This window comes from Ictalurus furcatus, chromosome 16 (genome assembly GCF_023375685.1).
Source record: "Ictalurus furcatus strain D&B chromosome 16, Billie_1.0, whole genome shotgun sequence".
NCBI classification, from domain to species: domain Eukaryota; kingdom Metazoa; phylum Chordata; class Actinopteri; order Siluriformes; family Ictaluridae; genus Ictalurus; species Ictalurus furcatus.
Window position 1 is genome coordinate 9,057,501 of NC_071270.1, and position 24,550 is coordinate 9,082,050.

Below are 24,550 nucleotides of genomic sequence, written 5' to 3' on the forward strand. Positions count from 1 at the left end.
ACAAGCCAGAATTTCCATGACTGTGCACCCTATTCTCTCTAATGAAATAAGCTCAAGTGCAGAAGCAAAATTAATAACCAAAATAAAAACATTCTATACAATTGTGTGCTTTCAACTTTGTGGCAACAGTTTGGGGAAGTCCCACATATGGGTATGAAGGTAAGTTGCCCTTGTACTATATAGTAAAATTTTCCATCACTAAAGCCTTATGACTAGCAAGAGCAACCTCTAGATCATCTGTCCTCATCCTACTTGACCTCTCTGCTGCTTTCGACACTGTGAACCTTCAGATCCTCCTGTCAACTCTCTCCAGCCTGAGCATCATAGGAAGGGTTCTGCGCTGGGTGGAATCCGATCTCTCTGACAGATCCTTCAGGGTATCATGGAGGGGAGGTATTTCTGAAACTCAGCAACTCACAACTGGCGTTCCACAGGGGGTCAGTTCTGGGTCCACTCCTCTTTTCTATCTACACTACATCTCTAGATCAGGTGATTGAGTCTCATGGCTTCTCATATCATTGCTATGCTGATGACACCCAGCTCCATTCGTCCTTACAGCCTGACGATCCATCCGTCTCTGCATGCATCTCTGCTTGCCTGTCGGACATCTCGGTCTGGATGAGGGAACACCAATTTAAGCTCAACCCGGCAAAATCTGAGCTTCTCGTCATCCCAGCCTGTCCCTCAGTCAACCACAACCTCACTGTACACTCAAGCCAACCAGGATGGCCAGGAACCTTGGGGTGATTCTTGATGACAGCTTGACCTTTACAGACCACATCTCAACAACTGCACGTTCCTGTAGGTTCATCCTGTACAACATCAAGAAAATCAGACCCTACCTCACCGAACAGGCTACACAGATACTAGTCCAGGCTCTTGCTATCTCAAAACTGGACGACTGCAACTCACTACTTTCGGGCCTCCCAGCCAGCTCCATCAAACCCCTTCAGATGATTCAGAATGCTGCAGCATGCCTCGTCTTCAACCAGCCCAAGAGAACCCTTGTCACACCCCTCTTCATCTCCCTCCACTGGCTTCCTGTAGCCGCCTGCATCAAATTCAAGGCCTTGATGCTCACCTACAAGACCTTGTCTGGAACAGCACCCTCCTACCTCAACTTTCTCCTGAAGGCTTACGTTCCCTCACGCAATCTGCGATCGATTAGCGACCGCCGCTTAGTAGTTCCTACTTAGCGTGGCTCAAGGTCCCTTTCCGGAACCTTCAAATTAACTGTTCCTCAGTGGTGGAATGAACTTCCAACCTCAATCCAGACCGCAGAATCTCTCACCATCTTCAAAAAACAGCTAAAGACCCACCTCTTCCGTGAACACCTAACCAACTCATAAAAAAATTTTTTTTTAAATTGCACTTACACCTCTACTCTGCTCATTTTGCTTCTTCTGGAACTCAATTAATGGATCTTGTATGGTAGCACTACTTGTATTGTTCTCTGCTTGATATATCGCTTTGCTTGTATTTTCTTATTTGTAAGTCGCTTTGGATAAAAGCGTCTGCTAAATGAATAAATGTAAATGTAATGTAATAAGTTTGTGGAATCAGTAGAAATGTTAATAGGAGCATGCTAAAGTCTGATGTGGAGTGGTGGTGGATGATGGTTTCACAATGCTCTTGAAGTGGCAGAGGAAGCCAGGAGTAACATGCAGTAATATGCAGTAAGCCATGGGTATATCTTAAACTTGTACATATAAAATATTCATATATGCACTAAGGACTATAAACTGTCAAACGTAATGCTACTCAACCTTGATTGCTGGGTTTCAGATTCCGAGTTTTTGGATGCCCATCCTCTTCCTCATCTGTGGTGTTTCCATAGTCACTATTTTCAAGTTTCTCATCTGCATGTTCATTTCCTCCATGACAGGCTTCACCTTTCTTCCATCTAGGAGGAGAAAAAACCCCCCATACCATATCACCAGATCAGCAATTTAAAAGCCACAATAATATTACCCATTGTCCTTTGATGGATAGAATATCATTGTTTTACCACTGTACTAGAAAGAAATCATATTAATAATGTTTTAATATTATTCCAGTATTACTATATGTTTTTGATGGAAACTGCAAAGCATTTGTGTAAACTGCTCTGGATAAGGGCTTTTGCAAAATGCTGTAAATGTACTATATAGAGCTGCGTCAGACACAGTATTTGAGATGAACACTGAGAGGGCCCCCAATAAAATTACGTGAAATACTTATATACATAATTAGCATAATGATGGTATTGGTAAATGTATATGCCTTTATTATTTGTTGAAAGGTTCCATGCCTTTTCTGCCCAATTATTTTCTCATGTCTACTAAAACATACAATGTTCTAATTCTATTAAGGTGATCACAAATGAAAAGTAATGAAATTAATTGAAAATTCTGTTTGTGATTATTACAGTTAAGTCTGTATATGCAGTAATGAAAAGTAGAACGGATGCCAAATGCATCAACAGGGACACTTCCTATGTGTCTAATCAATATTAATTAAAATACCCTTAAAATATATTTCAAACAGGAAGGAAGCTATTGAAGAAAGAATTTCAGATATTTAACCTTGTGGGACCTTGACCCTTGTAGTACTTTATAGTAATTATTATTTTCTATGTTTTTTCTACATCTATGTTTAAAAAGTATGGGGACCTTATATAAAATGTACTTTAATTCCTACAAAGTTTACCCAGTTTGGATGGACATACCCTCAAATTGAAGGTGAAAGTCAACACTTTGAGCTCATATGTATTATTTAATTTCAACTCCAAGGTACTGTGGTATACAGACTTCATATAAATCCATAATGAACTTTTTCACACTATCTGTTGTTACCCAGATGAGGATGGGTTCCCTTCTGAGTCGGGTTCCTCTCAAGGTTTCTTCCTCTTAAAACATCTTAGGGAGTTTTTCCTTGCCACCGTCGCCACTCAGTGGCTTGCTCAGTTGGGATAAATTCGCACCTTTAATATCTGTATACCATGTTGATATTTCTGTAAAGCTGCTTTGAGACAATGTCTATTGTAAAAAGCGCTATACAAATAAAATTGAATTGAATTGAATTGAATTAAACAGCTAATAACGATACCTCTATCAATGTCAAAATAATCGTGGCCCTGACTGTACATGTGACGTACACTCACTGTCCACTTTACTAGGAAAACCTGTACAAGATTACTCCGAGCTGCCAGGAAGGATATCAAATAATTACTCTTTATAGCCATGGTGAGGAGAAAAGCATCTCAGCATGCATAAAACATCGAACCTCATGGCGGATGGGCTACAACAGCAGAAGACCACATCAGGTTCCACTCCTGTCGGCCAAGAACAATAACCTGAGGCTACCATGGACAGAGACTTTTTTTTTTTTTGCTCACCACAGTTGTAAAGAGTGCTTATTTGAGTTACTATAGACTTCCTATAAGCTCAGGCCAGTTTGGTCTTTTGCCTCTGATCTCTCTCAACATGGTGTTTCAGCTGCAAGACCCTCCACTCACAGGATATTTTTTGTTGTTTCACACAATTCTGTGTAAACTCTAGAGACTGTTGTGTGTGATCATCACAGGAGATCAGCAGTTTCTGAAACACTCAAACCAGCCCTTCTGGTACCAACATCCACGACATGATCAAGGTCACAGAGATCACACTTTTTCTTCATTCTTATGTTTGTTGTGAACATTAACTGAAGTGTGCGCCAAAGCATTGTTCTTTTTTGTATGATTTCTGTGTGCGTGTTAGATGTCTAATTCGGTGAGTGAAACTGCACTGTGAAACAATTATTTAGGAGAATTAATTAACAAGAATTAAGGAGAATTAAGATCCAATGTGGGAGATAATCTCTGAATACATGGCTTGGTAGAGACATTCCACTTTGTGGCGAAAACTACAAACAAAATTGGGGGGAAAAAACGTAAGAGAATATTAGTGGTTCTGTCACAGGCTTGTCGATGTAAAGAGATTCAGACTGAGATGGACAGAACTATCAAAGACCTTGAAAAGCATCTGTCTGCAATGAGAAGTTTTCAAATGTGAAAGAGCTCCAATAGAAAACGCTCTTCTGAAGGAGAAGACCAAGGTAATACCTTTCAAATCTAAATGCATATGCCATAGAAATTCAGAACTGAACAAAACTGCCTCCCAGAGTCCCATTTCTGATGAAATGAGAAATATGGAACACTTGCTGTCTGCAATGGCAAATTCAATTAAATTTTATTTGTATAGCACTTTTAACAATGGGAATTGTCATACGCAGTGTTACAGAGATATATAAATTCCGGATATAAATTTTACATTTATTCCCAATAAGCAAGCCAGAGACGACCATGGCAAGGAAAAATTCCTAGAGACGATATGAGGAAGAAACCAGTGTTGTGTGTGATGTGCTTTTGTGCCGTCAACAGCTTCCCAATCCGGCCATGGCAATGAATTCTTAAAAATTCTACATACATACATCCATTTGGGGAAAAAATTAAGAGACCACTGCAAATTTTTCTTAAATCAGCATCTCTACAACCCCAATTCCAAAAACGTTGGGATGCTGTGTAAAATGTAAATAAATGTAAATAAAAATAGAATGCCATGATTTGTAAATCTCATAAACCCATGTTATTCACAATATAACATAGAAAACATATCAAATGTTTAAACTGAGCAAATGTACCACTTCCAGAAAAAAAAAAAAAGGTAATTTTGAATTTGATGGCCACAACATGTTTCAAAAAAGTTGGGACGGGGCAACAAATGCTGGAAAAGTGAGCTTCACTAAAAAGAAACAGCTGGAAGTTAATTGGCAACAGGTCAGTAACATGACTGGGTTTAAAGAGTAACTTAGAGAGGCAGAAGTAAAGATGGGCAGAGGTTCACCAATCTGCAAATCTACAATTTGTGGAACAATTTCAGAACAATGTTTAACACAAAAAATTGTGAAGACTATGAATATCTCATCATCTACAGCACATAAAATCATCAAAAGTTTCTGATAATCTGGAGAAATCCTGCATCTCTGATGGTATGGGGGTGCATTAGCCCCTATGGTATTGGCAGCTTGCACATCTGGAAAGACACTATCAATGCTGAAAGGTATATACAGGTTTTAGAGCAACATATGCTTCCATCCAGATTCCATCCCATATTTACTTCTGAGAGACTCTGCCTCTCTAAGATACTCTATTTATACCCAATCATGTTACTGACCTGTTGCCAATTAACCTAATTAGTTGTAAAATGTTCCTAGAGCTGTTTATTTTTAGCAACAATAACATAGGTTTATGAGATTTGCAAATTAATGCATTTCCTTTTTAACTTACATTTTACAGTGTCCCAACTTTTTTGGAACTCGGGTTGTACATGTACGGCAGCCATTCCATTTCAGTGTCTGTTGAATTCCAACACAGGCACATCTCATTCTATTGAATGAGGTACTAATAAGGTGGTCCCCTGAACCAAATCTTATTTAACGAGGAAAAGTATATAAAAAAACTACTGTTGTGGTCATCACTATCCTCTTACAATAAGACCAGCTGGCAAAGACAGTGCTAGTAGTACCTCAAAAGTAATTGGAATCAAAAAATAAACTATTGATCAAAAAACTTGAAAAGGAAAAAGTTTTTATTCTGGCTTTACTGGCAGAGGGATACAGTGAGTTTTGGGTTGCTCCCATCCTTAAAATTTCAAGGGCAGCTGTTAATAAGAACAGGTCAAGCAGCAGACATTGGGGACAACAAACCGGCAGAGGGCGAAAACGACACTCCACTGACGGGGATGACCGCCAACTCATTCGTATGTCACTCAACAACCACAGGATGACATCAAGTGACCTACAAAAAGAATGGCAAACAGCAGCTGGGGTGACGTGCACAGTGAGGACGGTTCAAAATAGGCTCCTAGGGGCAGGGCTGAAGTTGTGCAAAGCTAGAAAAAAAGCCCTTCATCAATGAGAAGCAAAAGAAGAGCCAGGCTCAGGTTTGCAAAAGACCATAAGCACTGGACCGTAGAGGACTGGAGTAAGGTCATCTCTGATGAATCCAATTTTCAGATTTACCCAACACCTGGTCAACTAATGGTTAGATGGCGACCTGGAGAGGCCGACAAGCCACAGTATCTCGCACCCACTGTGACATTTGGTGGAGGATCAGTGGTGATCTGGGGGTGCTTCAGCAAGGCTGGAATCAAGCAGATTTTCTTGGTGAAGTATGCATGAATCAAGCCACATATAAGGTTGTCCTGGAAGAAAACTTGCTTCATGCTGCTCTGACAATGTTCCCCAACTCTGAGGATTGTTTTTTCCAGCAGGACAATGCTCCATGCCACACAGCCTGGTCAATTAAGGTGTGAAAGGAGGACCACCAGATCAAGACCCTGTCATGGCCAGCCCAACCTCACTGAACCCCATTGAAAACCTCTGGAATGTGATCAAGAGGAAGATGGATGGTCAAATGTAAAGACATCTGTTAATCCACAATGAGTTTCATTTTCTGGGTGTTGAGGTCAAGGTTGTTACTGGCACACCATGCTACCAGATGCTGAATTACTTCCCTGAGGTGGAGACAACTGTTTAAGCCAACGATAAGCTGAATATATCTGTGAAAACCCTGGCTAGCTACTCTGCACATGCTCTGAGCACCTGGCCTGGGATGCCATCGGGGCCAGCCTTGCGTACATCCACCCTGCTCAGTGTGGAACACACATCTCTGGTGGAGAAAGACAGCTGAAATCACCAAGTGAAAGCTCAGCTTCGGAAGATGCTGTAGTATTTTTCTGGCCAAGATGAGCATAACAATTGTTGAGCTCCTCCAGGAAGGAGCTGTCACTGGTTGAGGGAGTGATGTTGGCTGGCTTGTAGTATGAACCTGGATGCCTTGCCACATGTGTCGATATTTAGCGGTATTAAAATTTTCTTCCATCTGCAGCTCGTATTTGTGCTTGGCATCCCAGGTTCCTCGCTTCAGGTTGGCTCTGTATGCACTGTAAGATTCCCAGTCTCCAGACCTGAAAGCAGCATCTCATGTCTTCAGTAGGAGACAGACTTCTTTATTCATCCAAGGCTTTTGATTGGGATATGTTTTAACTGTCTTAAGGGCAGTGACTGAGTCAACACATCTGTTAATTTGGTGAAGAACGGCATTAGTGTAGATGTCCATGTCCATATGGGAGTCCTGAGTGGAGGGAACAACAAATGCACTCCAGTGTGTGAGCTGGAACTGATGTTGTAATGAGGAGTCTGCCCCCTCTAGCCACACTTTCACAGTTCTCACTGATGTTTTAACAAGTTTCATAATGGGGCTATACTTTGGGAGTAGCAGCAGGGATAGACGATCAGATTCACCAAGATGGGGAGGGTGATGGCTTTTAAAAGCTTCAGTAACATTACTGTAGAGATGATCCAAAGTGTTGTCACCTCTTGTGGGACAGGAGATATTTTGGAAAAATCTGGGAATCTCAGTCCTTAGGTTGGCGTGATTGATATAGGCAGCAATAACAAAGGTACCGTCTAGATGTTCAATTCTCGGATTTCCTCTCTGATCTGGTGACTTGTGGTGACAGACTGTTAATTCTTGGAGATTTTAACATTCACCTGTGGTATGCTGGTAAAAGAAATTGCATCACTTATAGCATCCCTGAATTTTGTAAAATCAGTCTATAACTTGGGCCATACATTAGATCTTGTGCTGTCCTAAATTTGTTTCAAATTTAGAGGTTTCTGATGCTGGTATTTCCTACCATTATTCAGTTGTGTTTAAATCTGTTTGCCGGTGGCCCTTACCCACCTTTTCTCCTGTACACTCGGGTTATTCATTCTTTCAGTGCCAAATTATTTTCTGAATATTATCGATCATATTTTACCAATGATTTTTCTAACAAAACAGATACCGAACACTTGGTTTCAAGTCTTCAGTATTAAGTCTTTAATAAATCTTGCTCCATTACTCTTGACATTGTTGCTCCGCTTAAGCCAATGAGAGCTAAAGGTACCTCCCACCCTTGGCTAAACAATGTCGCCCATGCTCTCAGACAATAGTGTAGAAAGGCAGAGCATAAGTGGGAAAACTACAAGCTATAGGTCTCATATATTTGGTCTGCCTAATTAATCATCAAACATCAGTAAAGGAGGCAAAATCAAAGTGTTTTTCTAAATTAATTGCTGATAATGCAAATAGACCTAAACCTTTGTTTAAGATGACTGACTCAGTTTTAAACCTTATTACTAATGTCTTTCTCAATGCTTCCACAGAGACCTGTGAAATTATTTAGTTTTTTACATTATTTCATTCACAAAATAAAGGATATCAGGTCTACTATTGTACCTTCTAAGTTGGCATCTCCAAAACTATCTTCACCTGCTAGCTGTCTGTCTCATTTTCAAACAGTCTCCTCATCCCAGCTAACTGATGTAATTTCAACTATGAAGTGTTCAGGTTGAAAGTTTGATGTTCTTCCTGCACATCTTTTCAGTGATGGACAATTAGTCCAAGTGTGACAGCTATAATTAATAGCTCCCTAGCTAACGGATTAGTGTCAGCTAGTTTTAAACGTGCAACCTTTGTTGAGAAAAATCCATCGTGACTCTACAAATTGGTCTACAAACCAATTTCTAAATTGCCCTTTATTTTCAAGCTTTTGCAGAGAGTTGTTTATTCACAGCTTCACTCTTACCTCAACATTTTTAACATTTTAGATGTTTTAGTCCGGTTACAGATTCTGAGTCTGCATTGTTGAAGGTCACTAATGATCTTTTGCTTGTTCTGGATTCAGGCTCATGTATTGTTTTAGTTTTGTTGAATCTGGAATCTAGTGTTTGACACTATTGACCACAACATCCTTCTCAAACGCCTTGAGTGTATGATTGGCATACAGGGTTTGGCCTTGCAGTGTTTGCTTCCTATCTAAAATACAGGACCTTTTTGTAAATTTTCCTCTTCAACAGTTTCCTTATCTTGTGTTGTCCAGCAGGGATCCATTTAGGTCCATTATTATTTTTCCTTTATATGCCTCTCCTTGGTTATATCTATCAGAAATATAATATTTCTTATCACTGCTATGCTGATGACTCTGTTACTTCCAGTCAGACCAGACACTAACTGCCTGTTTGAGATTCTGCTGAAGTGCCTTGACCTAGCTCAGCTAGGTCCAGTTTCTTCAAATGTACAAAAACAAGTTAAGAATCTTTGAGTAATTTTTGACTCTACACTTCTTTTAATAAACAGATTAGTGTGTTATTAAGGGATGCTTCTTTCAGCTCAGATCCATTCCAAAGCTAAATCATTTCCTTTCTAGTAACGATTTGGAAATTGTTTGTAAACAAAATCTTGTCTGCATTTTCCAACTGAGTTTTCAGCCCAAGTCCTGGATGGATGCAGATGTGCTGGATGGGCTGTTTTCTCATCACACTCAGTGATAGCTCAGGGTCGTTTCCTGCATCATAACAGCCACAAACACAGAAAAATCACTGGTTAGGGATTTTTTTCCCCCCTCGCTAGGGGATCGCAGAATGCATTAATTCTGACTGGAGAAATAATTTTAGTTGAGTGTTATTTAAGTTATGAGAATGTTGAATGTTCAAAGGAAGCTTCACTGCCCATATAGGCCTCAGGCTCCAGGACATGTTCAGCACTGAAATAAGACTTTGAAACAGCGATTGTCAAAGTTACACAAGAGTGGGGTGGACACCTTGCCACCTGTTTTGTGCAGTATTTGGTCCACAGCCACAAGGGGGGTCAGTCTCTGCCCATAAGAGACCATTAAGTGTCAACCGATGGCTCGGCCGGGGACAATCGATATAAGACAAGCAGATGTGCATCTTACCTCTGATGTGCTAATGACAGGGGTGTAAATCACAAGTTTCATGATGATATGATCTAGCGATTTGATATTTGCCACAATGATGACACGAGGCGATTTCAATTTGATCATTTCAGGGGCCTACAGTGGATATTAAATGATGTATCTATTTCACATAATCAGTAACATTTCTATTAATTCACAGATGCAACCAAAATATATTTTGAATATTTTATTGAGCTTTTTCCACTATTAAATACTACATATTTTAGTGCAAATAAGGACCCGTGATGAACTTAAACTTTGATGGACGTCTCCTCCAGGAAGTGGCTAGAATCAGAGTGTCCGAAATAAAAGGTCCATCTCAGGGCCAGAGTGGGACCCAATTTCAGACTGGGATTTTAATGCCCATTTTAGTGCCCAAGACCAGTCCATTTTTTCTGTGGTGGAAGAACTTGGACAAATGAAGTGACAGTTCAGTTCTTACTATCCTGTTATATTTATTACTGACAAGTTTCAACAAGATTATAAAGATAAATAAAAAATTACATTGAGTACCTTTTTTTGCTACAAAAACTACAACTGTAACGTTATGAAAAAAAATGTTAGTATGACTCAATCAAATATGAAGTATTTCAGAAATAAATATACTTTTCTTTGGCAGCTACCTCGCACCACAGCATATATTGATGGTTTGTTTATATTTCCATGGTAATGACCTGGGTATTCGGGCTTGTGTGTGCATGAGTGACTGAGTGAGTGAGAGAGAGCATACGTGCTCTGAGCCAAGTGACGTGAGAAAACAGCACTTTTTAATGCACACATAACTGATGCGCTGCGTTAAATACAAATGTAGTGTAATTAGTTACTTTAGTTATCAGTCACCCAAAAATGTAACATGCTTTTTCTGTGTGTATGCGAGATACACGGAGAAAGCGGTAGGTCTGCTGGACCAATTTATGAGCGGCCCACCAGGAAGTCTCCTGATCCCCCCGATTAGCCACTCCGGCTATGGTCCATCTTAAAAATTATACATGCATCGATGTTTATGCATTGCGTTGATACATCGGATCATTGGTTACTTGATCGATACATCAATTCATATTGATGGATCGTTACACCCCTAGCTAATGAAGTACTGTGAAGAGCTCACTGAAGCTGTTAGCTCTGTACAAGAAAAACCAAGTGAGGAGTACTGGAAGTCGGTGTGGGTGCTACAAGAACCAAGAGCCTACTACTGGATCCATCGGGTTTGCACTTGCACATAATATGCACCACGATGCACCTCAATGCTTTCCACCACCTGTGTGCACTGTTCTGAAGAAAGACCCACACGTCCTTGCCATCATAACAACACAAAAGACTAATTCTGTACATCAACTAACATCTTGAGGCAGTATCACTGATTACCATATAGTCACAGTCACTGGTTTCACATTATACAATAACATATATGCGGCCACTGGGCCTCTGTACTATTTGATTAGGATTGAAGCCTAGTTTTCCTACAGTGTGAGGAAAGCACATAAAAGTTACAACTTGCTCAATCAGTGCTATAACCACTCATTTACCTCTTAAGATTAAAATCAGAGGATTAGAGATATATTAGTTAAAGCGTCATGAAACACTAAACTACATTTTCTGAGATTTTAACAGAGGTGTTTGTATCGCACATCATAAAAGACAATCTTAGCATCTGTTAATTTTTATTATAGGAGAAAGCTGGTTAATTTTGAGCTTTTGTCCGCTTTTTTCATCTTCTTGGTTTAAAATCTTGGTTACAGGCAGTGATGTGGCAATGTATTTTGATGACTTGTCAGGGTCTCATGATTATTCATGAGCCTGTGTGTTCTTATCCTATGAGAACATGCTGTCTCTTAATTATTCATGACAGCATGTGGTGCTTTCCTACAGATGTAGTAGATAAGAATGGTGTTCAAATGGGTAGGAGGTGATTGTTTCAGTGGAGTAAGAGTTTGAGTGTGTTTTATTCTTGAGAGCTATGAGAATTGGAGAAAGGTGGACATCGTACTTGCTCATGAAAGCAGTTTGAGTCTACACACTGATGCGGTACTCAGTCCCGAGGACTTTTCTATCCCTTCAAATGAGGTGTGTGTTTAATTCTAACCATGACAGTCTTACTTACCTTTTGAGCTAATTAAACCACTGAAAGCTCAACGGGCTGTCGCGTGCAAAACTATGCAACAAGAGTCCGTGTTGAAGAGATGCTGCTAAGTTATGTGACACCACAGTTTTGAAGATATGGCAAAATCCTAGTAATAGATGGATTGGCAAAAGATGGGTTCATATATTACTCAGATTAAAAGAATTTAAGTGGCCAGAGCTAATATTTTTTAAAAAGCAAATTAAGAAATGCGAAGTGGCAAAAGAGAATTAATGACAAATAATTCATGGAAATTATATTATATTACATATAACAATTAAATGAACTTTTTAAAACTGTGCATTCTGAGATTTTCTGGTCACCATAATAGAGTGGTTATTTGAGTTACCATACCCTTCCTGCCAGCCTGAACCAATCTAGCCATTATCCTCTGACCGCTCTTTCTAGCCACAGAACTGCCATTCACTGGATTTTCCCCCCCACCTCATTCTGTGTGAACTGGAGACTGTTGTTTATGAAAACCTACATGATCAACAGTTTCTGAAATACTTACCAGCCCGTCTGGCATCAACAACCATGCCACAGTCAGAGTCACTGAGATCACATTTTTCTCCCTATTCTGATTAAATGGCACACTTATATAGCACTTTTATCCAAAGCACTTTAAACTGTGTCTCATTCACCCATTCACACACACACACACACACACACCAAAAGTAGTAGAGCTGCCATGCAAGGCGCTAACTTGCCATCGGGAACAACTTGGGGATCAGCGTCTTGCCCAAGGACACTTCGGCATGTGGAGTCATGTGGGCCGGGAATCGAATCGCCAACCCTACGATTAGCAGACAACCCGCTTTACCACCTGAGCAACTTTTTAACTTTTTAACCCCCGATTAACTTTAACTGAAGTTCTTGTGCTGTATCTGATTGACTTTATGCACTGGTGCTAAATGATTGGAGGATTAGATTTTTGCATGAATGAGCAGATGTACAAGGTTCCTAATAAATTGGTCAGTGAGTGTACATTACAGTAGGTAGTCAGTGATCTCAAAAGTTTGTTGTTGGAGTGTACTGTGGTCTGGATTGGCCTGAATGTTTGTCCCAATCTTGCCCTTGCTTACAAGGGGTACTGTCTGAAGCACAGGATTTTTCACAGGATGTTAGCTAGCAGTACTGTCAAAGTCATTTAGCTTTCTGTAGCCCTAGATGTGTTTTTTGAATCCTGCATTCCCCATTACCAAATATGAACATCCCAATCGCCAAAGTGATTTCGTTAGAACATTCTAATCACCACAGTAATTTCTTTTCATTCTCGTCTGAAGTCTCTCATCAACAAGGGGTTTCCTCCCACATAACTGCCACTCAATGGGTGTTTACAGCACCATTCTCCTGTAAAGTGCGACGGTGGCTCAGGTGGTAGAGAGGGTTGACCACTAATCGCAGGGTTCGATCACTGGCCCACTTGCCTCCACATGTCGAAGTGTCCTTAGGCAAAACATTGAATCCAAATTGCTCCTGATGGCAGGCTAGCACCTTGCATGGCAGCTCTGTGTGTGTGTGTGTGTGTGTGTGTGTGTGTGTATGTATGGATGGATGAATATATGAGAGAATGTAAAGCACTTTGTAGAACCACTAAGGGTCAAGCAAATGCTGAGGCGGGTGGTAGACGAGGAGGGACGGAACTGGGACCTCCCCTATATTCTCTTCCCCATCCGAGAGACACCGCAGGCCTCTACCAGCTTCACCCCCTTTGAGCTCCTCTTCAGTTGGTGACCCCGAGGACTGCTGGATGTGGTCCAGGAGGTGTGGGAAGAACAATCCTCCCCGTTCTGCTCCCTAGTTGTCCAGGAGATGCATGAGCGGATCAACAGGGTAACACAGATCATCCAGGAGCACATGGAAGCCTCCCAACAAGATCAGCAAAGGGTCTACAACTGGCCGGCCCAGCCCCAGAAGTTCCAACCTGGTGACCAGGTGCTCCTGCTACTTCCAAACACCTCCTGCAAATTTCTGGCTTGCTGGCATGGGCCGTACACAGTCCTGGAGAAAGTAGGCCCAGTGAACTACCGCCTGTAAACATGCAGACATTCAACTATATCAATTAATCTGTTGAACAAGTGGATCTAGCCTGTTCCTGTAGTTTCCACATTTGCCACTGTCTACCCAGGTCCCCCAGAGTGTGCCTTGGTCCAGTGGGGTGAAGATCTGAGCCCAGCGCAAAAACAGAAGCTGACAGAATTAGTGGACCAACACTTCGATATCTCCACCACGCCAGGCCTGAGACACCTGGTGCAGCATGAGATTAAGATGTGGTTAGTGGTTAGACAGCAGCCCTACCGCATCCCGGAGGCTCACCATCCAGCTATTGAGGAGGAGCTCAGCCGAATGCTTCGAGTTTTAAAAAGAATGCCAGGCCCTGGTCCAGCCCCATTGTAGTGGTGCCGAAGCCCAACAGCAGCATTTGGCTATGTAATGACTTCCGGAGGCTGAACGCAATCTCCGACTTTGAAGGCTACACAATTCCCCGACTTGACGACCTGGTGGAGAGGCTGGGGAGAGCCCAATTTAAATCTACCCTCGACCTAACCAAGGGATACTGGCAAGTCACCTTGGCCCCTGAAGCAAAGGCCAAGACCGCCTTCAGTACTGCCAGCAGCCACTGGCAGTACCAGGTTCTCCCCTTCGGCCTGCACGGAGTCCCAGCGACCTTCCATCATCTGATGGACATTGTCCTGAGGCCGCACCAGCCATTCGCGGTTGCCTACCTGGACTATGTCATCATTTACTACTCCACCACAATGGGAAGGTACTCGGAACACTCCAGAAAGCCAGGCTGACCGCCAACCCCAGGAAATGCCACCTGGGCCTCACAAAGGCACAGTACCTGGGGTGCTGCATCAGCCTGCTGAAGCCCCAGGAAAAAAAATAGAGGCTGTGAAAGACTATCCCCAGCACACATCCAAAAAACAGGTAGATGCCTTCTTGGGGCTGGCGGGGTACTATCGAAAGTTCGTACCTAACTTCTCTCTAGCTTCCCCGCCTCTCAGATTTCACTAAGCAGGACCAACCAGATGGGGTGCGGTGGACCGGTGAGACAGAGCATGCATTCCTGGTCCTCAAGAGGGCCCTCACCACCCGCTTCCCTCACCCTGGGCACCGCCTCAATGCTGCTGCAGCCCGCAAGCCGCTTCCCACAGCAGGAGGACCACGCCCTCCACCTGCACTTTTCACTTACGTGCATCTCGCCTCTATTCACTAATTTCTAATAAAAAGAGCACTTTCCGACATGTCTGCCTCCTGCGTGTCTGTGTTCTGCCCTGCCACAGCCCTGAGAAGCCATAGGTTCTATACAAATTCTTAAAGGCCCTATATAAGTGCAGACCATTTACCAGCTCAATATTAATGTCCATGGTTTTGGAATTGGATGTTCAACAAGCACTGATACAATGGGTTCAAAAAAATATTCGAACCCCCTCAGGAGACAAAGTACTGAATAAAAGGCCTGAATACTTACCTAAATGAGATGTTTACATTTTTGATTTTTAATACATTTGCAAAAAATTCTAAAGACATGTTCTTGCTTTGACATTATGGTCATTGCATAGATCTAGTTAAGTTTTCCACTTAAACAATTGGAGAATCTGCTACAGAACATTTTAATAATAGTAATTACATTTTAAAATTACTATCATTAAAATGTTCTGCAGCAGACTCTCCAATTGTTTAAGTGGAAAATTTAACTAGATTATATGTGAATATAATTTATTTTATACAATATTTTTTTCCTATTCTCATGAAGACTGCCATTAATTATGTAGATGGCAGTATTTCAGAAAATTCAGAGATGGTATTTCAGGGGGAAACATGCCTAGTAAGGGCTTTGTAATATAGTTATTATAAATTCGTATATTAATAAACATGAATTTGCTATTGTAAAATGATACAGTAGATCATCCTTTAGGCTTCTTTACCTATCCTTTTTGTCTTGTATAGTATTCTGTAGCTGTTTGATCCTCTCCTGTAAAGTGCGGATCTTGGCCTTCTTCTCATTAAGGACCAGCACAAAGCGGTTGTACAGCTCGCTCTCCAATATCTCCTTTTCTTTGATATATCTCTTCATTCTACAGAAAAGGATACGTCAAAGACAACCAAGTTTATATACACAATAAAAAATAAAAACAACTAATCATTATAGTTTAAGATATAAAAACAAAATAAATAAAATAAGACTATAAATATTCATGGTTGAACAAGTATGATTTTAATCTGTATTTAAAAACAGAACATCTAGAACTTGCATTCTAATGTTCTCAGTAAGAGTTAAAATAAGAAAAATATCTTCCATCAGCTGAGTTGGAAGCAATCTATGGGGTTAACAGTAAACCTGCCACAGCTAAACATTTAGGGATTAAAATGCCAATCAGGATTTTGTAGTCAAGGTGGCACTTAACCCTCTTATCCCGTATGGCCGAAAAACCGGCTTGCCCGTCTTTGATCTATTCCTGTAAGGACCATATACCGGCTTGGGCGTCTATGCCAAATCCCCGTAAGGCCGATATAGAGGATTTACAGTGTAAACGTTATCCCCGTAAGGCCGGTGTACTGGCATTACTCTGCTATGATTCCTTACTTATTTAATTATTATTTTTTGACCCGTTAGGTTGATGACGTCATGACGTGATTACGTTATTACGCCGGCATTACGATGAAGCTGATCCAAGCGTGAATATTGGTGTACTAGTAGAAGCGAACTAAAAATGCCAAAGCGGAAAGCTAATCGTGTTCCAGCTAAAGTTACACCTACAGTGAACACAGTACATCTAAAACAGTGAAAAAAAAAAAGAAAAAACATACCCAGTTACACAGGCGAGAGCGAGGATTCTAGATAGTGACAGCAGTGAAAGTTCAGGCAATGTTGAAACCAAAACCGAAACGGATAGTGACACAAACTCTCCTGATTCAGACCCTGATCTGTCTTCATCTTCAGCATCAACCAGTGCGACTGACACTGCAGGGGTTTGGAGTCATAACCTGACCATCTCTGTGCATTCGTGAAAACACTACCTGCTGGTCTGATTATCACCAGAAACTTGACTTTTGGTGCTAAAATGCATTTATTTATTTATTTATTATTTACTTGAATTTATTCAAAGGCATTGACCACGCTGATGCTCGTATGGTACTTCTAAATGAATAGAAGGATTTTAGCGAGCATCTTTTCGTAATTTCTCTAGTTAAGAATTGTGCTCTAAGTTTAGTAAAAACATTGAACTGCTTCATTTTCAAAGTAATATTACACAAATACATTATTATAAGTTGTTTCAAGGCCTAAAAATGTTAAAATTTAAATGTTGATTTTGGCCCAGGAACCCAGGGTTGGCGTGCTGTTTCTCTGGGGAATATAGGGTTATGGGACATAATACTGTGGGAACTTAGGGGTAAGAGAGTTAATAGATGCCACTTAATTTCCTTTCTTGATAAAGATATGATTTGTCACAAGCTGAACTGGGGCAGGCAGCAATATGTGTTCATTTCAATTCAAAGAAAGGATTGGAGCTAAATAAAAATGCATGAAACATATTTGTTTTACATTTTGTTCATAGTAGACAAAACAGTCCCCTCCGAAATTATTGAAACAACAGTCAATTATTATTATAGTTTTTGCTATACCATGAACACAATTGTGTTTGAAATCAAAAGATGAATATTAGATGATAGATCAATATTACAGATTTTATTTACTAATATTTACACCTAGATTCCATTTACTGATATTTACATCTATATATGTGTTAAACAACTTAGAACATGGCATGTTTGGTGGCAGACCTCCCAGTTTTTGGTACACAAAAGTATAGGAACAGATGGTCTTAAGTAAATAACACTTAATATGTTGCATTCTTCTTTGATAATACTTTTCCAGGCTTTTAGCACTTCTTTCAGTTGGGGGGGGGGGGGGGTTCTCCCTTCAATCTCCTTTTCAGGAGGTGAAATGCATGCTCAATTGGGTTAAGGTCTGGTGATTGCCTTGGTCAGTCTAAAACCTTCCACTTTTTTTCCCCACTGATGAAGTCCTTTATTGTGTTGGCTGCGTGTTTTGGGTCACTGTATTGCTGCATAAAGTTCTTCCCAATTAGAATATTGTATGCATTACTCTGTAAATTGGCAGACATAATGTTTCTATAGACTTCTGAATTCATTCTGCTGCTACAGAATGACTGTGTTACATTATCAATAAAGATTAATGAGCCTGATACAGAAGCAGCCATGCAAGCCCAAGCCACAACACTACTTCCACCGTGCTTCCACCGATGAGCCTGTATGTTTTGGATCATGAACAGATCCTTTCTTCCTCCACACTTTGGCCTTTCCATCACCTTGGTAGAGGTTAATCTTGGTTCCAGAAATTTTCATCTCCATATTTCTTTGCCAAATCCAATATGGCTTTCTGATTCTTACTGTTGAGGAGTGGTTTACATCTGGTGGTATGCCCACTATATTTAAGCATTCAATATCATCTTTGAATAGTGGATTGTGATACCTTCATTCATGTACTATGGAGGATGTTGGTGAGGTCACTGACTGTTGTTTCTGGGTTTTTCTTTAAAGATCTCACAATGTTTGTCACCAACTTCTGTTGTTTTCCTTGGACAGCCTGTTCAATGTTTGGTTGTGGTTTCCTTCTTTTTCAGGACATCCAAAATTGTTGTATTGGCTATGCCAATATATTACCAATATATACTCTTTTCTCAGCTTCAAAATGAACTGTTTATCTCCCAATAGACAGCTCTCTAGTCTTCATGTTGGTTTATCCTTTTTAACAACAAATACAGTCTTCACAGGTAAAACTGAAGGCTAAAACCAAGAGTATATATATTCAGAGCTATTAACTGTTTAAACAATCAATCTAACATGGCACACCTGAGTAACTAAAAATGGACAGTCAAATGTTTCAATATTTTTGATTATTTGAAAAATGTGTGGTTTCATATGAAAGTTGTCATGTTCTAAGTTGTTTAACACATGTAAATATCAAGAAATGAAAGCTGAAATTCTGATCCATCATCATAAATTCATCTTTTGATCTCAACTCCAAATGTCTTCAGTGTGAAGTAAAACAAAAAATTGGCCATGCAGTTCCAACACTTTCAGAGGGGACTGTATGCATGAGAACCAAAGTGGATTTCCTTCTAAAGTAATACAACACCTTTAAGGCAAGTATCAAAAAGAGAACTATATTAGTTATGACTTACTCTGTAGTGATGTGTTCCTGTTCATTAATCAATCTCTGGTTCTGCTTGAGCACGATGTGTTTCTTGGCTTGCAGGTGAGCACTGCGCTCTAAGCCATAACTAATGAGTTCCTTTATGACTTTAGTGGGCTCTGACACAGGTAGCAGTTCCACCATTCCAAACCTGAACTGAGATAACAAAAAGAGAATAAATTGTTCCCAAGACAGGAAAACACATTAAAATTAACAATATTATAAATATAGCCAATATTATAAATATTGACCTATATCTAAACATGGAGAGATTCTCAAGCAATATAATAACTTTATATCTTGCAAAGTAAGATAAAAAAGCAAAAAAAGTTGCTAAAATACAGCTGATGTCCTCGCAGGTTGGTGATTATCTTGTGATATTGGACATGCCTATAGTCTTAGAAAAGGAAAACGCTTTTAATGCTCTGAAGCATATTTTATGGCAATGTATGGTCCCAGGCAGAGGAGCAGCCTAGTGGGATTTTCCCAAATTTGAGTTGCTTGTGCTACCTTTTCTTATAGCACTTTATTGATCCTAAGGGTAAAATTAGAGATATGAAATGAATGCAGGTGTTCTTTTTTTTTTTTTTAAATTGTAGGACTAAAATATAAAGCGTTATTACCTTAGCCCTACAGTTTTGCTAATGCCGATGTAAAACTACTTAATCATCAACATTAACACATTTCCAGTGTGATAACCACCACGTGATCTGAAGTCACGTAACTGAAGGTCTCACGTAATTTAACCCCTTAATATTAATAATCTGGATAGCCTATACTGTCAGGGCTCATCCCTAAAGTTTTGGTGACCCCGACGTGATAGAAAATACTATTCCAACGTGATCACTGTAACAATCTGTTTAAGTTAAAACCCATGTGATACAAATATACAGACTTGTCTAAGTGGCCTGTAGTCTGTGGCATAATAAAGTGGCGCTAAATACCCTGTATTCAGTAACCTGGCGTGAAGTCAAACAGTTTCACCCACCGGTTCACATTCATTACAAAACATGATAAATATTAAATATCCATTGTGCAAACCCTTCAGAAACAGGCTCATTAAATAAGTAATTCCCCATGCCTATCATGTATAAACATTTGATAACAGATCTGATCCAGTAAAATAGTCTGTGCATGGTAATTGTGCCGTCCACCAGTATCCAACTGTGAACCTACAGACAGCTAGAGCGGCTGGACAGACTATATGCCTACTATCCGCATAGCCATCACTCATAGCTCCATGTGAGGAAACAGATTATCAAATCTCAGCAATTAAATTAAAAACAAATGTGTGCTCAAATCAAAGTCACATAATAAGCAAGGCAGATTCTGTTGTTTCTGCAACAAAATTGGCCATGCAATCCAGAAATGCAAAAATATGCATTCTGATAAACAGGGCAGGTAAATGTGCCTATAACAGAAACTCTGTGTGAGCTTACAGCTGTGTTTATTAAAGTTTTGTGGTTTGTAGCAAAAAAGGCTTAGCTGTCCTCTAATAGTAAACTTTGTTTTGATGATGCCTTGGTTAATAACCTTCTGCACTTTATGCATTTCTGTCCTGACAAAGATTTCTGAAATGTCCAAATAGCCGTCTGTTATTTTACGAAATTCTATGACATCTGAACTAATTTTACACTGTTAAAATGACAGTTTCTTACATGAAATACAAATGCAATTGTTCTTATAGAAACACATCCTATTAGTTGTTTATGTATTGAACATATATTTAGACTAATTTGGCTTTAGCTGATGTTGAATAGTTGGTAATGCATTATATTGCATTTAGGCTGTAGCCTTAGGCTGTAACTTTTTGTTACAGTTGTTTAGGTATTGAATATACATTTAGACTAATGCAAATACAGCTGTCATATACAGTGCCCAGCACTAATATAAAATTAGTGGAAAAAAAAAATTCATTGTATTTTACAATTGTTCAGTGTAAGCTGAATTTAAATGTGCTTTATAAATAAAAACGTACTTAGTAATATTGGCACCCTTGGTAAATATGAGCAAAGAACGCTGTGAAAAAATGTCTTGAATGTATAACCTTTTGATCTTTTGTTAAAAAAAAAAAATCACAAAAAATACTCAACCCTCATGGATATCAAACAATTGAAAACAAAACTGGTTTATTTAAAAAAAAAAAAAAAAAAAAAAACATTGTTAAATGTGTGTGCCACAATAATTGGCACCCCTATGAATTCATATGAGAAAAATATATTTGAAGTATAGTCCCATATTTTACATTTATTTTAGTACACCTGGATGACTAGGAACCTGAAATTGTTCAACCATGACTTCCTGTTTCACTGGGGTATAAATATGAGGTAACACATAGGCCAAATTCCCTTAGTCATTCGTAACAATGGGTAAGACCAAGGAATATACAAAAGATTAAAAGGTTTAACAATAAAGATAATTTTTCATAGCCTTCTTTGCTCTTATTTACCAAGGGTGCCAATATTAGTTATATATTATGTTATAATATGTATTTATATATTATATTTTGCCTGAAAAGTGGTCTCTTATGTAACATTTTTCTATAACTTTTTTTTGTTGAAAAGTAACGTTTGGAAATCTAAAATGCATTTTTCTACTGACTCAATAATATACAGTCATGTGAAAAAATAAGTACACCCCATGGAAATTGTTGGCTTATGACATATTTGGACAAGCAAACATTTGATCATCTTTGAAACAGTGCCTATTAATAAAGTTGATATACTTGAACAAAACCATAAAGAAATTTAGCTTTGCAATCATTTATTTAACAGAAATATCAATATATGTGATATTTGTCTGTGCAAAAAGTAAGCACCCTTGGCCTCAGAAGATAGTATATTGCCCTCTTTAGCAGAAATAACTTTATATTCAATATTCTTTCAGTTACAAGATGTTTTAGGGTTTTCTTGCATGTACAGCCTGTTTCAAATCCCACCACAACATTTCAGTGGGATTCAAATCCAGACTTTGACTAGGCCATTCCATAACCCTCCATTTCTTCTTTTTGAGCCATTCCGTGGTGGATTTGCTAGTGCTACTGTTGAAAGCTCCACTTTCGGTTCAACTTATTTTCAAGCACTTTTTGATATGTTGCATAGTTGAACCAGTGAATGCAAGCTGTCCAGTCCCTGAGGCAGCAAAGCAACCCCAAACTAACATTCCTCCACCATGCTTCACAGGTGGTATGAGGTGCTTCTCCTGAAAAGTTGCCTTTGGTCTGCACCAAACATGTCTTCTGTTACTTTGGCCAAAAACTCTCTTTGATTCGTCTGTACAGAACACATTATTCCAAAAGGCCTAGTCTTGCAAAGTATTTTTACTGGCATGCATCCAATGCAGGTCAAATTTGTGTAACCTCTTTCTGATTGTAGAAGCATACACATTGATACCAACAGCTGCGAGACTTAATAGCAGATCCTGTGATTAAATTTAGGGGTTCTTTGAGACTTCTTTTTGCATCAGACAGTTTGCTCTTGGGCTGAATTTGCTGGGATGGCCAGTCCTGGACAAATTGGCAGTCGTCTGAAATCTGTACCATTTGTAGATTATTTCCCATACATTGGAATGATGTATTTCAAATAATTTGGAGATCTTTTTAAATCCTTTGCCAGACTCATACAACCTGAAGGCCATAGAGAACTCTTTAGATGACTCCCATGATGACACCACACACCTCAATAGCAAAGGGAACACCAAACACTAGATGCAAGAGGTTTAAATAAGACAGGTTCCATCTGCACTCCCTAAGCAGGTTCTGATCACTGGCAGCCAATCTTGAACACCTGATTCTAGTTTTATGGATATGAAGGTGTAGGGGTGTGCTTACTTTTTCCATGTGACTGATCTGTTTTTTGTTCATTTAAATTTTGAAAATTACTACTGTTTCGAAGAGGATCAAATGTTTGATTGTCTAAATATATATATAAAAAAGTCAACAATTTCCATTGGGTGTACTTATTTTTTCACATTACAGTATATACAACTACTGGAATGGCAAGGCCAATTCATTTGTTTGTGCTATACACCAAAGACAAAGGTTTGAGATCAAAAAGATGGATATGAGAAGAGAGCTTAGGATTTCATTGCTATACCACTTCTTTCAGTTGTTGCTTGTTTTTTTGTGGGGTTTTTTTTTTGGGGGGGGGGGGTGATATGCATGCTCAATTGGATTAAGGTCTAGTGATTGACTTGGAAGGTCTAAAACCTTCCATAAGGTCTGGTGATTGACTTGGCCAGCCTAAAACCTCCCACTCCCCCTGATAAAGTTCTTTGTTGAGTTGGCAGTGTGTTTTGGATCATTGTCTTTCTGCATGATAAAGTTCCTCCTCTGTATATTGGCAGACAAAATGTTCCTGTACATTTCTGAATTCATTCTGTTGCTACCATCATGCGTTACATCATCATTCAAGATTAGTGAGCCTATTCCAGAAGCAGCCAGGCAAGCTCAAGCCTTGACACTAGGGCAGGGCTCTACAGTGCGACCATTTCACATTGTGACTGAAAAGTACTTTGTGCGACTGTGAATATATATTCAGTCGCACCGGTGCGTGTGACCTGTTCGGAGTTGTAAAATTCAATCGGAATTAAAAACTACATGCAGTCCAAAATGCATCTACATCACGCATCAGTTACTTTCACACTGCTTTTCATCACTTCAGTCAACCGAACAAGTGTGGAAATACTGCAGAGAAGCCATTATGATGAAGAGTAACTCTGTACAGCATCTGCTTTTCTCAACTTCCCAATCTCACAAACAAAAAGGTAGGGTTTAATTCAAACTTCTTTATTAAATAATTCCTCACCAATCATAATCAAGAGTAGCAACTATTCAGTCTGTAAACATACAGTACACTGCAGCTCTCCTTCACTAACTCTAATACACAACTCTATTCACTTCATTTAAACTCACAGTTGCCAGATATCACTACAAAAGTCAACTCCAGTTTCCATGTTCAGATTTAATCCTCACAAAACACAATATTATCAGGAGACATGGCAACACTGTACTGGGGGAACCCATCTAAAACTGATAAACAAACAAAAATAAAACTATTAAAATGTACAGACAGAAAATGTTCTTAGTTATAAGTAAATAATTTTATATAAAAAATAGATATTATAATAACGTCATAAAATATAAAGAAAATGAGAAATGAAATGTTTAATTACTATGGGTTGCATTTAATATCAATTTGATATTAAGCTTAATTTTCTATGTTCTTAAAAGGCTATTAGCCTTTTTGCTAATATGGATCATTTTTGTGTTAGTCTACCTTTAATTAGGACTCTCTATTGTTTTAAATATTTACAAATAAATATTTTATGCTGTTTATTTAACCAACAGTATTTATCATTGCTAACATTTTAACAGTGACCATG

At 39.3% G+C, this 24,550-nt stretch overlaps 1 protein-coding gene across 4 annotated transcripts in view; it reads right to left on the minus strand.

Moving 5' to 3' along the window:
• Nucleotides 1-24,550, minus strand: part of xrcc4 (X-ray repair complementing defective repair in Chinese hamster cells 4) — a 45,004-nt gene that overhangs the window by 11,957 nt on the left and 8,497 nt on the right. For all 4 annotated transcript variants that reach the window (XM_053646226.1, XM_053646228.1, XM_053646225.1 and 1 more), the window contains 3 exons: nucleotides 19,158-19,324; nucleotides 15,876-16,025; nucleotides 1,767-1,903 (listed from right to left, as the gene is read on the minus strand). In XM_053646226.1, the coding sequence (XP_053502201.1) occupies nucleotides 1,767-1,903; nucleotides 15,876-16,025; nucleotides 19,158-19,324 (454 nt within the window). The remainder of the gene's footprint in view (nucleotides 1-1,766; nucleotides 1,904-15,875; nucleotides 16,026-19,157; nucleotides 19,325-24,550) is intronic.